This window comes from Ambystoma mexicanum, chromosome 7p (assembly GCF_040938575.1).
Source record: "Ambystoma mexicanum isolate Mex_15411 chromosome 7p, UKY_AmexF1_1, whole genome shotgun sequence".
In the NCBI taxonomy this organism is placed as follows: Eukaryota; Metazoa; Chordata; class Amphibia; order Caudata; family Ambystomatidae; genus Ambystoma; species Ambystoma mexicanum.
The window spans coordinates 299,020,636-299,035,514 of NC_090939.1; the positions used below are offsets into that span (position 1 = coordinate 299,020,636).

Here is a 14,879-nt window from a genome sequence, read left to right on the forward strand (position 1 = left end):
GACTGGCTCACGCCTCCATAAAAATACATCTGGCTGCCATCTCCCGATATATCAGGACTATGGAACGGGCGTCCTTGTGGTCTCATCGCCTGGTAAAGGAATTTATGAAGGGACTATTCCGATCATTCCTGCCGGTGAAGGCCCCTGTCCCGGTGTGGGAATTTAATGTGGTGCTGACCAGGCTCATGGTAGCCCCATTCGAGCCTATGCATTCGGCGCCTTTGAAGTTCCTGTCATGGAAGACAGCGTTCCTCGTGGCCATCACCTCTGCACGACGAGTAGGAGAGATTCAGGCCCTATCTTGCAAGTCTCCATACTTGACTTTTCATGACACAAGGGTAGTGCTTAGGACGCATCCCTCCTTCATGCCCAAGGTGCCGTCTGACTTCCACCTCAACGAGCCCTTGGTGCTACCAGTTTTATTCCCGTCGCCTTCGACGCCGGCCGAGAGGACTTTGCACTTGCTGGATGTAGCTAGAGCGCTGAAGTTCTACGTGGACCGCACAAAGAGTTTTCGGAAGACGTCACAGCTATTCGTGAACTTTGGGTCTGTGAATCAAGGGAAGCCTCTCTCGAAGACTTCCATTTCCAGATGGCTCTCCGGCTGCATCATGCATTGTCACTGGTTGGCAAACCGACCGCTGCCCGGCCGTCCAAGAGCCCATTCGACCAGAGCGATTGCTGCTACCATGGCGTTCCTGTCTGGTGTGCCCCTGCTCCACATCTGCAGGGCTGCTACGTGGAGGTCGACGCACACCTTCACAAGATTCTACTGCGTCGATCGGGACTCCAGGGAGGAGTCCAGGATCGGCCATGCAATACTGCGCAACCTGTTTGCTTAAGGTGAGCCTGGTGAGGAGGTAAGAGATGCTTAATGTTGAGTTGTTGTATTGCTTAATGTTGAGCCTGTTGCCACCTCCCGTGGTTGTGCATGTGTATACTGCTATGTATTCTTTTATTCATGAGCATGTGAATCTATGCCAGACCCCATGCTGGAGAAGGAACAAGTTACTTGTTCTCCAGCATGGGTCTGGCATGGATTCACATGCAAACCCTCCCACCTACCCCTCTGCGGCTCTTCACTTGGTCATACTGCCACTTGGCGTGCTACCAAATCTGAGGATAGCTGCCAGAGGCGGGGCTTAGGGAGAGGGCAGTCATTGGCTGGGGGCAGTATGACCCAGAGATCAGTGATTGGTTACTACTAAGAAAGACAAATTAGAAACGAAACTGATACTGATTATTTTCTTTACCGAGGATTCCCAGCCTGACGGGGAATATTCATGAGCATGTGAATCCATGCCAGACCCATGCTGGAGAACAACAGTTACAGGTAAGTAACTTGTTCCTTAGCCACATAGTATTTGATCAGAGGGACCAGTGAGAATTTGCAATACTTGAAGAATACCTTTTTCATTTGGGGTATTAACTTTATGATCTTTTCATTAATATGCATTTCTACCCTTCCTATTGATGGTCATGCATAAATCACGTAACCCAGATAAACTACTTCTACTCTTGGGATGACTTGGCCTTCCAGTAACCATTGGAAGTGATCAACCCGTTTTCTCACATGTCTGAAGACAACTATTTTTGACTTCTTGGGGTTAATCGAGAGTACGTTTAGGTTGGCATATTCCCCCAACTTATTCAGGAGATGCTGGAGACCCACTGCTGTTTTGTCCAGCAAGACAATATCGTCAGCATAAGCCAGCCAATAGATCTTATTGTCATTTATTTCCGGGCTGGCCAATGCTGAGGATTCTAAAGATATTTCCATGTCTGCTAAATACAAATTGAAGAAGGGGCGGACCTCCAACCAACCCTGCCTTACTCCTCTCTCTACCCTAATGAGCTCTGACAGATGTCCCTGATCGTCGAGTCTCACTCTTATTGTAGTGTCCCTTTGCAGTTCTACCAATATTCCCAGGATATGTTCGGGGATCCCCCAGCTTTGTAACGTATTCCAGAGACAGTCCCTGTTTACGTGGACAAAAGCTTTTGAACGGTCTGCTCAGGCCCCGTACAATGGTGAATCTCCCTTCCTCCTCATTTTCTCGCTAATGATGTTCAAAGCTAGCCCATTCAGGGCAGTTGATAAACCTTTTCTAAAGCCTGTCTGAAATTTGGACCAGACTTGCGCTCCCTCCACCCACCTTTGTACATCTTTGAGTAGTAGTTTCATGAATAGTTTACTCTCAATGTCAAGGTGGGCGACGGGCCGATATTTCGCTGGATTTAGCCGATCGCCTCCCTTGAAAAACGGGATAACTATTGCAGTTTTCCATGATGGAGGGAACCTTTTCCTCTTAAACTCTTTAAAGAGCCAGTGTAGCAGTTTAGACCATAAAGCTATGTTATTCTTTAAAACTCGATATGTCAACCCATTCAGGTCTGCCGCTCTAGAAGAGGATGATTTAGCTATGAGATCCGCAATGTCATGTTCATCAAAATTCAGCTGCCATTAAGCAACTAAGCATTTTCTTTGAGTTAAAGTGTGGGTGTTCTCAAAGTGCTGTGTAAGATATTCGATCCACTTAGTCTCTGTCACCAGGTTGCATTGGGGACTATTAGAGTGTGATTCTAGTTGGTTATTAATTGACCAAAGGTTACTCGAGTTATTACTAATTGTTCTCAGCATCAGTTCCCCATCTTGTTGAAATCAAATCATTTTCCGACCTATCGACCAATACTTGTATTCCCCTGTTAATTTCTTGGCTTCCGTTCTATGAGCCTCAGAGCTAAGTTGAGATCTCTTCAGCTTTTGTAGTTTTTGTCTTAGGATCTTTTTTTTTTCTCCCAAATTTCCTCGTCAAATGTGTGACAATGAGACGGGTGCTTCCCAGCTTTTACCAGAGTTGGAGGGGTAATTGACCAAATAACCTTTGCAAAATCTTCCAGTTGGCAATTGTCTGATTGGGCCTTTTCGAAAGTTCTTAATAGATTATTATTTAAATCTTGGCCCTCAAATTTATTTTTAGCCAACCTTACTTTTCCCTTCTTTGATGTAATTTCCAGTGCCAGTCTGTCTGATGTTCTAATGGGCATATCAGAGAGCACCAGCTCAATGCGGGCATGATCACTTCCACCGCCAAACTTTATATTCAGCGAGGCATAACTTGTGAATAGAGCTGGCGACAAAGATGTAGTCAATCGTGAAAAATGACTTCCCTCGCTGCCAGGTTGGCACCGGTGGGGTATCCCCCACAACTGATCCATTTGTCATTTTTAGGTCCCACTCATTAAAAAATTCCGCCCATCTTCTTCCCTTCCCATTAACACTGTACAATCTCTTTGTCTCATTCTTTAATAAACCTGTTTTTGAAATGTCCTCAGGGTGATCACATCCTTCTGACCCGCCACACTACAGACAACCCAGAAGTTGGTATTTGCTTCGCTTCCTGTTCCATGTTATCCTGTTTATATGATGAAATTTAAAAGGTAGTAGACTCCCTCGTGCCACTCAAAGTGAAAATGTTAAGACCTCATTACCCAAATCCAACCCTTGGTATAACAGTAAATGAGAAAGTCTAAACGGACAGTTGAGTCTTGAACGTCATTGGTGGAAACATAGCAATCCCTCCTCAAGGATTAATTACCTAAAACAAGTCAGAGGTGTGACGAATCACAGGAGGTTGTGCTACCTTGGGGGGCGCCCCTTCCCATGAGACCCGGGAGGTGAGGCTGCTACCCGCTAGTTCCCCCTGGGGTGGTATTCAGTGGAATGATTGAATGGGGCTGGATACCCCCTTGGGACCAGGGACGACTATCCTGGGAGAATGCGGAATTCCCAGACTCTATTAACCCCTCCCTCTACTTCTTGTCATAGACAAACTCCTTCAATACCCCACACTTCAATATGTGTAGCCCAGGTAGAAAATCCTACATCCTACTTGAGGAGTACTGAGACGAGGGAGAAACACGAAACCATGAAGATCACTATGAGAAACAACTTTGGTGAGCGGTCTAGTTGCTCAGGACAAACCCATGAAAGTTGAATCTTAAAAAGAAACGACGGACAATTCAAATTGAGAAGCCCGCCCTGGAGGAACCGGGAGGATCAAAGGCTAGAGTAGAAGAGGCCAGGTGAGCACCACCGAGATGCTTACCCTCAGGGAAAGGCGTCCTGGGAAGGTCCACTGTGTACGAACCGGCAGACAGAGAGAGGCCATAGGAAACCAGCCGATGAAGGACGCTGGTACGCACTGTCAGCAGGGGACGCGCAGCCCAAGAACAGGGGGAACACTACATAGCCAAGTGCAACCTGAGCGGGAGGTCGCAGAGACCCACGAACAACTGGAGAACGCTGGTAAGCAACCTGTAAGCACCCTGTGGAGCCGTAAAAGGTTGTTGGGACCCCAGAGGGCAGAACTGTAAAGAAATAAGGGCCTGGGACCCACAAAAAATGAGTAACCTCCTAAGCCTTCTTCCTTGTTCCAGTACTTGGGAGAGAAGGATCCCAAATACTATAATCCAAACAAGTAATGAAATAAGGGTATGGGATCCACACCAGAAAAGTGAACCGTGAAGCAAATGGACAGTCCCTGGGCAGGTCAGTGAACCAGGGCTGTCCACAAGAGAGAGAAGAGTAGCACGGGTTAAAGTCCCCATCACTTGTTGCACTGTCGAAGAAGCCTAAGCAAGGCTAGGGCAAGGGAGACATTCCCACATCACTTGTTGAACTGTCTGAAAAACCTAATAAATCTTACAGGGGAGGGAGACGTCTCCCTAGCATTATGAACAGTAGACCAGAGGGGAAAGAGGCATCCCCAGGTCGAGAAAATAAGGAAAGCAGTAGACGAAGGACCAAGGAAAGGATGTCCTTATCCCTGGAGACTAGCCAGGAAGAACCCAAAAGTGAAGACAACTATGGGGAATAAGGAATGCTGATGTTTCTTTGAACTGTGCTTTGAGAACTCTTAAACCCAGAAGTTTGTGTTTCCTCGAAACACGATTGCAATCTGGTGAAAGGAGGTATTTCCTCATAACGCACTCCCACTTTGGAGCTTTTGGAAACCCATCACTTATTTAGTTTAGTATTTAGTGTAAGGGAAGGAAATAGGTTTCTGACACAGGACTATGAACTCTTTAATTTGGGACATCCTGACATATTCTGTAGTATTTTTAGTTGAGGCAGGGAAGCCCCTCTCAGAAATCAGGTAAGATAGGTTTCATTCTCCTTTTTGCACTTAAATAAAAGTAATTGCCAACCAACATGGTACCATTGTGTCAGACTCATATTTTTGCACCCTTACAGAGGATGCACAAAATGTATTAAATTACTAGTACAAATAGCAGTAAGGAAATGTTTAAAATTCGTCGTGATTACGTACCTCCAGGCAGTCACCCTAATATGAGATCTTCATAATTCTTTTGTGATGACCTGGCCAATTTTTTTCAGTCCAGGATTATCAGAGAAAAACTGGTGAAGGCTTTCCCAGGCTGCGATCCTGATGTTTCTACCATGTTTAATTCAGGTAATCTGGTTCAGGAAAAAATCTTTAACCCTTTGACGGACCTTGACAAATTTACGGACTTATCAGAGAAGTCTGCACTCCTTTTTATGGCTCAACAAAGACGAACAGGGTCTTTTCTGAACCTCTGTCCTGCCTACCTATTGAAAGGTTTTCATGTGTGCATTTCCAAGGATATTTGCAACATTATGAACCAATCTTTGCTCTCTGGTTATACATCGACCTCTTTGAAGAAGGCAGTAGTGGTTCCTTTAATCAAAACATTTCTTTGTAGTCCTCCTGTCCTGAAAATTATCCTATCAATTGCCTTACATTGTTAAGCTGTTGGAGGCTGAAGTAAATCGTTGAATCCATATCTTGGTGGAGGAAATTAAATGGTTTCATGAAGCTCAAGAAGGCATTTGTTCAGCTCATAATACAGAATCAGTTGTGACAGGAGCACTCAATGACTTAAAATGATGGATTGACTCAAGTGGTACCGTAAACTTAATCCTGTTGGACCTGTCTACAGCGTTTGACACCGTGGATCATGACATTCTTTTGGATCGCCTATATAATATGGGCCTGGGGGTAATTCCTTGAGAGTGGGTGAAATCCTTTTTGACCAAGATTGCTCCTTTGATCTCACTCCCCCCCCACCCCCCCCTTTCAATCTCCTCTAAAATCCATCACCTGTGGTGGTCCCCGGTGCTCATCCTTGAGCCTGCTTCTTTTCAATCTTTATATGAAACCTTTGACGGATTTCGCTCCTCCGACAGGCTGCAATTTTATATATAATTATGCTAATGATGCTCAACTTGTTCTCCGTCTAGATTGTATTAAGCAAATTGAATCCTGGACTACACTAAACAGACTGTTACTTAATTCACACAAAACTGAGATCCTACTTAGTAAACACAATCCTCCACGGTCCTTGGTAGTATCTACCCCATAACAGTGGGCTTAACTTTTGGCCTGCATCATTTGGCACCTGCCCTACCCCAGTTTCATCTGTTCAGAACCTTAGGGGCTGGTTCGACTCTGATCAATCCTTTTTGACCCAGTCACCAGCAGCTGCTTTTTACAGTTAAAATCCTTGAAACGGATCCTCGATTATTTTATTTTTCCAGCACGGATTCAGTTGATAAACGCTTTCATCTCAAGTCGTCTTGCCTATTGCAATTCCATATATCTGTGTCTTTAAAACAAAAACTATTTTTAAGCTGTTGCTTATCCAGAATGCGGCTGCACAACTTCTTTTCCATCTGCATAAAAGTGCCTATTTTGTTTTATTTATTATTTATTTTTATATCGCCTAACACCTGAGCACTGTACAGAGAACATAATCGGTACAATAAAATGTGATAATTGGTGCAAAGGTACAAAAGAGTTTAAGAAGGAGTAAGACGATGGTTCTTAAATTGAGTTTTGAAAAGATAAAATAGAGCGAAGTAAAAGCGGGAGAGCGTTCCAGTGTTTAGTAGCTAACGGAGAAAAGAATAGAACACGTAAAGAAGCACAGGGCAGGCGAGGAACAGAAAGAAGAAAAAGTGATTGAGAGCAAAGAGAATGGGAAGGGACATATAATGAAATAAGGGAAAAAAGATAAGGAGGTGCAAGGCCATATAGAGATTTAAAAACAATACAAAGAAAATTAAAGTGAAGACAAGCTTCGAAAGAAGGCCAGTGGAGGTGCTGCAAGGCAGCAGAAAGAGAATCAGGGGGAGAAAGAAAACAGACTACACAAATGGAGGCATGATAGATGGAGCGAAGAGGGGCAAGATGGGAAACTGGAAGACTAAAAATTACGGTACAGCAATAGAAAAGTCAGGAAACAACTGTATAGAAGAAATTAGGTGTTTAGCATACAAAGTAAGAAAAGAACTAACCTTGCACATCTTTAAAAGCTGAAAGAAAAAAAAAAGTGTCAAAGATAACGCCCAGATTGCAGGCTAAGACAGAAATAGAAATAGAATGGATAAAGATGGAGGGGGGGGACTAGATAAAGGAGGAGGAGGAATACTAGAAGCAGTAAAGAAAAGAACTTCAATTTTGGACAGATTAAGGGGAATATAGTGTGATGGCATCCAAGATTGGATGGAGTGCATAACATTCGAAAGAGTGGAGTGAATATCGTCAGAGTATGATGCGTATCATGCACGTAGATATGATAGGAAAGACCAAACAGAGAGACGATAAAAGCAATAGGAATAGTATATAAAGAAAAAAGTAGGGGGCCCAGAATGGAGTGGTGGACCCAGTGAGAAAGAGGAAATGTAGAGGAAAGCCCACCCCAGGAAACCAAATATGAACAGTGATGAAGATGAGAACTGAACCAATCAAGAAGAGGAGCAAAAACCAAGATGACCGAGAGAAGAATAGAGTGATCAACCGTATCGAATGCAGCCGATAAGACAAGAAGAGAAGTCTGCTTTGAAGAGCGAGCAGAGAGAAGGGTGTCAAACACAGCAAGAAGAGCAGTCTCAGTAGAATGGAAGACCTGGGACCCAGATTGAAAGGATGGAAGAAGTGATTATGCAGAAATGAAACTAAAGACTTTAAACAATATGTTCCAGTTCTTTAGAAAGAAAGGGAAGGAGTGAGATAGGACAACAGTTAGAAGGGATAGAGAGAAGGTTTTTTATAGGAAGAATAGCAGTATGTTTAAACATAAAGGGAAAGGTAGCAGAACAGAGAGAAAAATTGAATGGAGCAAAGAAAAAGGGAACAAGAGCAGAATAGATCAAACAGATAAGAGAGGAGGGAATAGGGTCACAGGAAGCAGCAGTAGGATGGGCAGTGCGAAGAAAACAGAGTATTATAATGGGAAAGAAGGGAGAAAGAGTCAGAGAGCTGGAGGAGGTGAAGAAGTAGGGAAAGAGTTGCCTGAAGAAGAAGAAATAGAAGAACGAAAAATAGATCTTTTTTTAGAGAAATAATTAGCTAAATCAGAAGCAGAAAGAGACACAAGACTTTCCATTCAGAGGTCTGCACTGGCTACCTGTGGCAAGTAGGATTCATTTGAAGACTTAATGTATGGTCCTCAAAGCCCTCCATTAAATGGACCCGTTTTTTCCACAATCGTTTAACACGCTATATCCCAGGCAAACAGCTTAGATCGTCTGCAACTAATTTGCTGGTAGTGCCGAAGATCAAATAGCTCTTTTGGCTTTCTTGCTCCTAAGCTATGGAACAACCTCCCGCCCTGCCTACGGGCGATGCAGTACTACATTGAGTTTCGACGCAAGTTGAAGACATTGATATTCCCTAAATAGGGACCTTATCACTGGCCTGGCCGTGGTCCGCCAGCTGGTGCCATAGTTGATGCTGTTAGTGCTTCGATGGCCCCTCTGAGGCGATGAGTTGCGCTTTACAAATCTTACACCATAGCAAGGACCATGGGGGCTGGGAGAAGAAAGACACAGATGGTTTGGAGCAGAAAGACCTATAGGGTTGGAAGAATAAAGTGCCATCTGGGAAGAAAAAGGCCCAGATGACTGTAAAGAGTTTTCAGACCAAGAGAGGCGGACATGAAACAAGCAGGCTATAGAGGAAAGAGATAAGGAGTTGATTGAAGAGTTGGAGGAGGTGGAAGAGTGGCGAAACATCTGGAAGGAGAAATGGATGATGGCCGAGAACAGAAGCCATTCTCGCTGCAGCTCCTGCCCTTGGTTGAAGGCCAGCTCCAAGGTGACACCACCTACACAGCCTGCTAACAGGCACCAGTCTGAAACTGGGATTCAGGAGGGGGGCTCCCTATCGTGAAAGCCATAGAAGAAGGGTGCAGGACCCCCTTAGGCCAGATACTGAGAATCAGGTGGAGAAAGGCTCCTGAGAAAAAAATAGAATAAGAGTGCAGGATCCCCTTAAACCAGTCTTTAAGCAAACGGAGTGTTGCGTTGACCTAATGGGAGAGAGCCAGCCCCTTTTATCTGGAAATTCTTTAACTATTCGGAGAAACACTTTCTTTTAATTTGTACCTATTACTGCCCCCGCATCCTGGAGAATACCCACCCTGACAACTTTAGTTGAATTCAAAGCCTTATTGTCTCCACATCACTATAAAAATGTGTTTAAAAATATTTGGTGCTGATGTGGTCCCCATTTGAAAAGATATTGAATATCAGCATGTGATGTTTTTTAAAAGAGGTTGCATCCTTTTTTGGTTTTTGGGTTCTATGTTCTACTTAAGAGTATGGATTAATTTCTGCAGCTGTGTGAGTGGTTTCCTTGAAGGAGACTCGTGCTTTGTGTTGGAAGCATCTGTCCATGAAATCTATCTATAATTCAGGTCTTTTCTATGTCCATTCCTTTCTATTTTGCATGTTTAGTCATTAGGTAATGTGTCTGTAGAGCATTGTATTTTACTTTGTGTGCAAAACGGTTACTTGAGCACCAGTCACCTTTTCATTTACTCCACTGTTACATCATGAACTTATTTATTTTTAAAGATAACATGTTAAAAGAACCAATTCTTTATGGTCCTGCGTAGTATGCCTGTGGCTTGGTTGCTTGGCCGGCCTGCTAGCATTCAAATTAGCAGTGAAATATGTGTGCAATACAGGAATGTTGGACATGCTCACACATTAAAACCTTAGCGCACACAGCATTTTTTCAGTTTGACTAAACTATAGATTTACACATGTCAGAATAGAAATATGTAAAGAGCAATGTGTAAAATAATTATACCCTCTTCTTTACTCTACAAGGTGAAAGCACGGTCTGCTACACGAGAAGTGATAGCCACCTATACAGTCGATGATATATTTATTGAGCTCATAATACAACTTCCACCAAATTATCCATTGGGCTCAATAACTATTGAGAGCGGAAAACGTGTTGGAGTGGCTGTTCAGCAGTGGCGGAACTGGATGCTGCAGTTGAGCACATACCTCATGCACCAGGTACATTCTTTTCACTGCAGAATCAGCAAAGGATTTGCTCTTTCGAATAGCTTGCTATATTACTGTGTAGTTTCTTTCTTATATGTAAAAGGTCCAGTTGAGCACATATCATGGTAACGCGAATGTTTACTTGTGTTTTCCCTACGATCTCACAAACCTCAAAATGGAAAGATTAGATGTTGAAGACTCACTACACCTCTGTAATTCTGCATGAGCAATGGCACACCCAGCATTTCACTGAACAGTTAAATGAAATGCAGAACTTACTAAACTTAAATGGGTAGCAATGAGATGTATGCCGAGTAACTGCTATGGTGGCTGTTCCTCATCGTACCATCAGCATTCATGGTTTTCTCAGCTTCCTCTAGGAGCAAAGAGCAGTAATGTTGCATATGTTCTGAGGGCCTTGCTGTAGAGCATCAGCTGAATTGATGAAAAAGTGGCTCATTGAATCACAATATCAAAGTTGGAGAGTGACGCATCCATCCTCCTTTATATTATAAAGATTGTGCAGAGCTGGATATCTGGCCACACGTTCTGTCCAGTAGAGCTCTCTCTGTTCTTCCTCTCGCTTCCACTCTTTCTCTCTTCTTGCTCCACTTGCATGGAATTCTCTTGCCCCGGACATCTGAGAAACAGTCCACACTGATTTGTTCATAACCAAACTAAAAGCCTACCTCCTCACCTCCGAGTTAACCCCTTAACCTACCTCGCACCTGCCTGCTAGCTAACATGTTTCCCTCGCCTCTAACCAGCCTCTGTCTCTCACTTCTGCCTCCAATCTAGCACTTCACCCATCATGGTCCCGTCCTGAGCACAGCTGGCTGTACCGCCTACCTGCATTTAAAATGTCTAATGTTGGTTGTTCTTAATCTATGTATGTCCATTTATGTATTGTCCCTGGTGACTGTTCGATTTACTCCCCTCCACAACCTGGTCAGAATGTCCCTCAAACTCACCCCATTGTAAGAAGCTCACTGCTTCCTGTCATATCTGATTTCTTATCGATTGTACATTATTTTGTGATCAACAGAGCATTGTTCCTCCTGTATATAAATAAATAAAAGCTGGTTAGAGTTCTCTGTCGCTGAGCCACAAGCTGGATGACTTTAGGAGGTATGATCTAAGAACCGCATTGCTAGCGATCTACAGAGACAAGTGGTGGCTTACTGTAACATCAGTTACTTTTGGTGCATGACTGGGATGATTGCGGGGTGCCCTGGTGCGGTAAATTCTCTGTGGGAAACATACCATATTTTCCAAACCTGGCCTGGATTATAGCTGCAGAAAGGACGACTTTTTTTATTTGACATGCAATTTTGGCTGGACGAACACCATGCAGAGAGAACAGAAAAGTGTTTTCTTTTAAACCCCATTCATGTAGTCCAAGGGAAAGGAAGAGGGTGCTGAAGTGATTGACTTTTGAAGGCAGCCACACAGAATAAATAGTTGACTATTCTGGGTAAAAGGCTGTTCAAATATTTTCAGATCTGAGCTCCAAAATAATGTTAAAGGGAAAATGTTTGTTGAGGATTGAAAGACCCCTTTTTCCATGGGCCCAAATGCCTGTCTTTTGTTCAGAGCCAACCTAACGTTCTACCATGAGGGTGCAAGGTATACTCTTCCTTTGACGTGGACTCTGCCCTGAGATTTCTAGAAGGGCTAAGTTAATTGCATCACAGAGAGGGGAAGAACTAGGGGAAGTTAAGTGCATCACAGAGAGGTCTGGCCAAGGGGTTAAATAATAAGACTTGCTCCTGAGGAGGAATATGAGAAAGCAGTTTTGCAGGGTAGGAACTGGAGAGGCTTTTGGGGATTGCTCTAGTGGTTTTGCTAATGTAATGTTGCTCTCGTATGTGAGCTCACTCCTAGTTCTGTCCTTAGTTTGACAGCCTCTTATTTCGGAGCTGTTAAGATTCATGTGGTACTTCCTTCCAATCTTGTGCAAACCTCTGTTATATATCGACTGTAGAGCTGCACACATCATGTGCTCCAAAGTCATGTGCACTCTCCATATTTGCAGGCAGGTTGTTCCAGAAAAGGGGAAGAGGCCAGAGTTCTTAATGGACAAAACATAGCAGCTGGGGAGTCTGATTTTATACATGCACACATCATTTCTCACTCAGGCCCCCCTGACACCAACTGCCAGTCCTTCTCACTGGCTAGATTGCACAGCACTTTTCAGCAACTCTCTCCCCATGCATGCGCTTTTGACATTGTCCTCCCTCCAACTACATTCTTCTTTTTGCTTACCTCATGCCTCGCAGCCAGGGGTTGAATTGCTGCCGCTCGTCACAAGCAAAAGTAAGCTTACATTAGCTTTGTTTTCACATACTTGAATGCGTAATCAGGCAAACCAAGTACCTCTGTGAATGAGCAGTTAGTTACCCACACCTGTGAAAACAAATGTTTGAATAATCTGCCTAAGGCACACATGCTGCCATAATTTTATTGATTTTGTGGAACCCATGCAAGATAAAACCAGGCACAGACTGTGATCTAAAAGCAGAAGTTGAGAACATTTGAATTTGAAACCTAATGATAGAGTGTAGGGGGCAAAAGCAAATCAACAAAAAGCGGTCAACTTGTGTTCTCTAGCATTGGCTCTTTCATGGGTTCACATGCTTATGAATATACCCCGTCGTCAGGCTGGGAATCCTCAGTAATATTACAGGAGTTTAGCCTTAAAGCTTAAAACTGCTTGACACTTATGTAGCCTTTGCTGTCACTTTGGGTCATACTGCCCCAACCAGTGACGTTAGTCCTTCTTAGCTCCACCCCTAGTGTCCATTTTCAGATGTTTAATGCACGTTTATTTGTTGGGAGTTCTTGCTGTTTCGTGCCTCGAAATATCGACTTTTGTCCTATTTTTGAGAAAAACGTAATTGTTTCTTCAGCATCAGTCACTTTAGTGACTACCGGTAACGGGGACCCGTTGCCGGTGAAGACCCAGACCACTGCAAGTGCTAATCACACTCCAACAGAGACGATGCAATATGATCTTAATCGTCCCAGCATGGCTGTGTCAAATTTGGTACTCCAACCTACTTCACCTGCATCCAGCAGCCGCCTCTGTCAGACCTCCTCTCCAGAGACAGAGGGTCAGTACTGCATCACGATCCAGCGTCACTAACACTGAGGGCTTGGCTCCTACAGCCCAAGAATTTGGATGCTTCGATTTACCTCTAAAATGTAGAAATATTCCTGCAAGGGCTGGAGCACCTTCTACATTATCATGCTACAAGCACAAATGGAGACGTTTCACCATTTGGTGTTAATCACAACATCTAAACTCTCTCCAAATCAAAACTGCGCAAGTCTTTTTTGTTTTTTAAATATTTGTGTTTACACTCTTTATTTGTGACATTTGCCATCGACAAACCATCACAAACTAGTGATCAGCAGAGCATAAGTGTTTCAGCACAAATCAACAGCGCACAGTGGTACATGCAGCAATGAGTCCAACAGCGAACAACATATATGCGATCAAGACGAGGAACCTTCCCTGGCTAGATACATCCGGAAATCAAGCCAAATGTCCTTAGGGCCACTGATGCCTGGCAATAGGGTACTGTATTGTTCCTCTTTGACGTTGGCCGAAATAACATCTTTGAGCCACATCTCGCACATAGGAGGCAGTTTGAGTCCATCTCATCAAAAGAGCCCCCTTGGCGAGCAATAAGCCCAAATTTAAGAATCTGTGCATAGCCACATCCAATTTCCTTGTGAAGCCCAGCACACACTTGCAAGCTGTCAGACAACTGTGAGCCGAATATGTCTGAGCACAGAATTGACAGCACACCAGTAATCATACAGCTTAGGGCAGGACCATAACATATGCAGCAGCAGCACATTTTCATCCTTACATCTGGGGCACGCTCGCAGCCTGTCACTTTGAAATAAATTCAACCTCGATTGGGGCTAATAGTGTATTCAAGATCTTAAAATGTATAAGCCTATATTTGGAGTTTAAGGACACCCCTTTCGTTAAAGCACATATCGCCTTCCACTGCAGTGAGCTTGGTTTGAAGGTAACTGCACCACTTGGAGCAGGTCGGCTTGACATTGTGTGTCCATGGTCTGAATCAGTTTGTGCAACACAGAAATACTTTCCCTGACAACAGGCATCTGCAATACATATGACAAACATACCTGTGACGGAGGTTCCTCAGGAAACATTGGGCAAGGGGGCCTTAAAAGCAGCACGCATGCTCAAGTAATTTAATGCCTGCAGTGCCCCATCACCCACAGCTGACTTCATGTCATATCAACTCACAAAATGGCCTTCCTCATATAGGTTACCGATGCTTGTATCCATAGTAGGAGGCAGCATTGATAGTCTTCACAAGGGGAGACGGTTGTTGTAAATAGATAACAGCTTAAGCCTAGCATTGAGCCGTGTCCATGCCCTCCAAGTTGCCCCAACAGGGTCCATCGGGTGTATTGCCTGATATCTCCCTCCCGCCAAAAGCAACACCAATGGGGAAGGGCCGATCAGCGTCTGTTTGAGTAGGACATTCGG

At 44.0% G+C, this 14,879-nt stretch overlaps 1 protein-coding gene across 1 annotated transcript in view; it reads left to right on the forward strand.

The window, feature by feature from the left end:
- The window catches only part of LTN1 (listerin E3 ubiquitin protein ligase 1), a 1,629,727-nt gene that overhangs the window by 1,536,990 nt on the left and 77,858 nt on the right, over positions 1-14,879 (forward strand). The window contains exon 28 of the mRNA XM_069636371.1: positions 10,163-10,357. Within this exon, the coding sequence (XP_069492472.1) occupies positions 10,163-10,357 (195 nt within the window). The remainder of the gene's footprint in view (positions 1-10,162; positions 10,358-14,879) is intronic.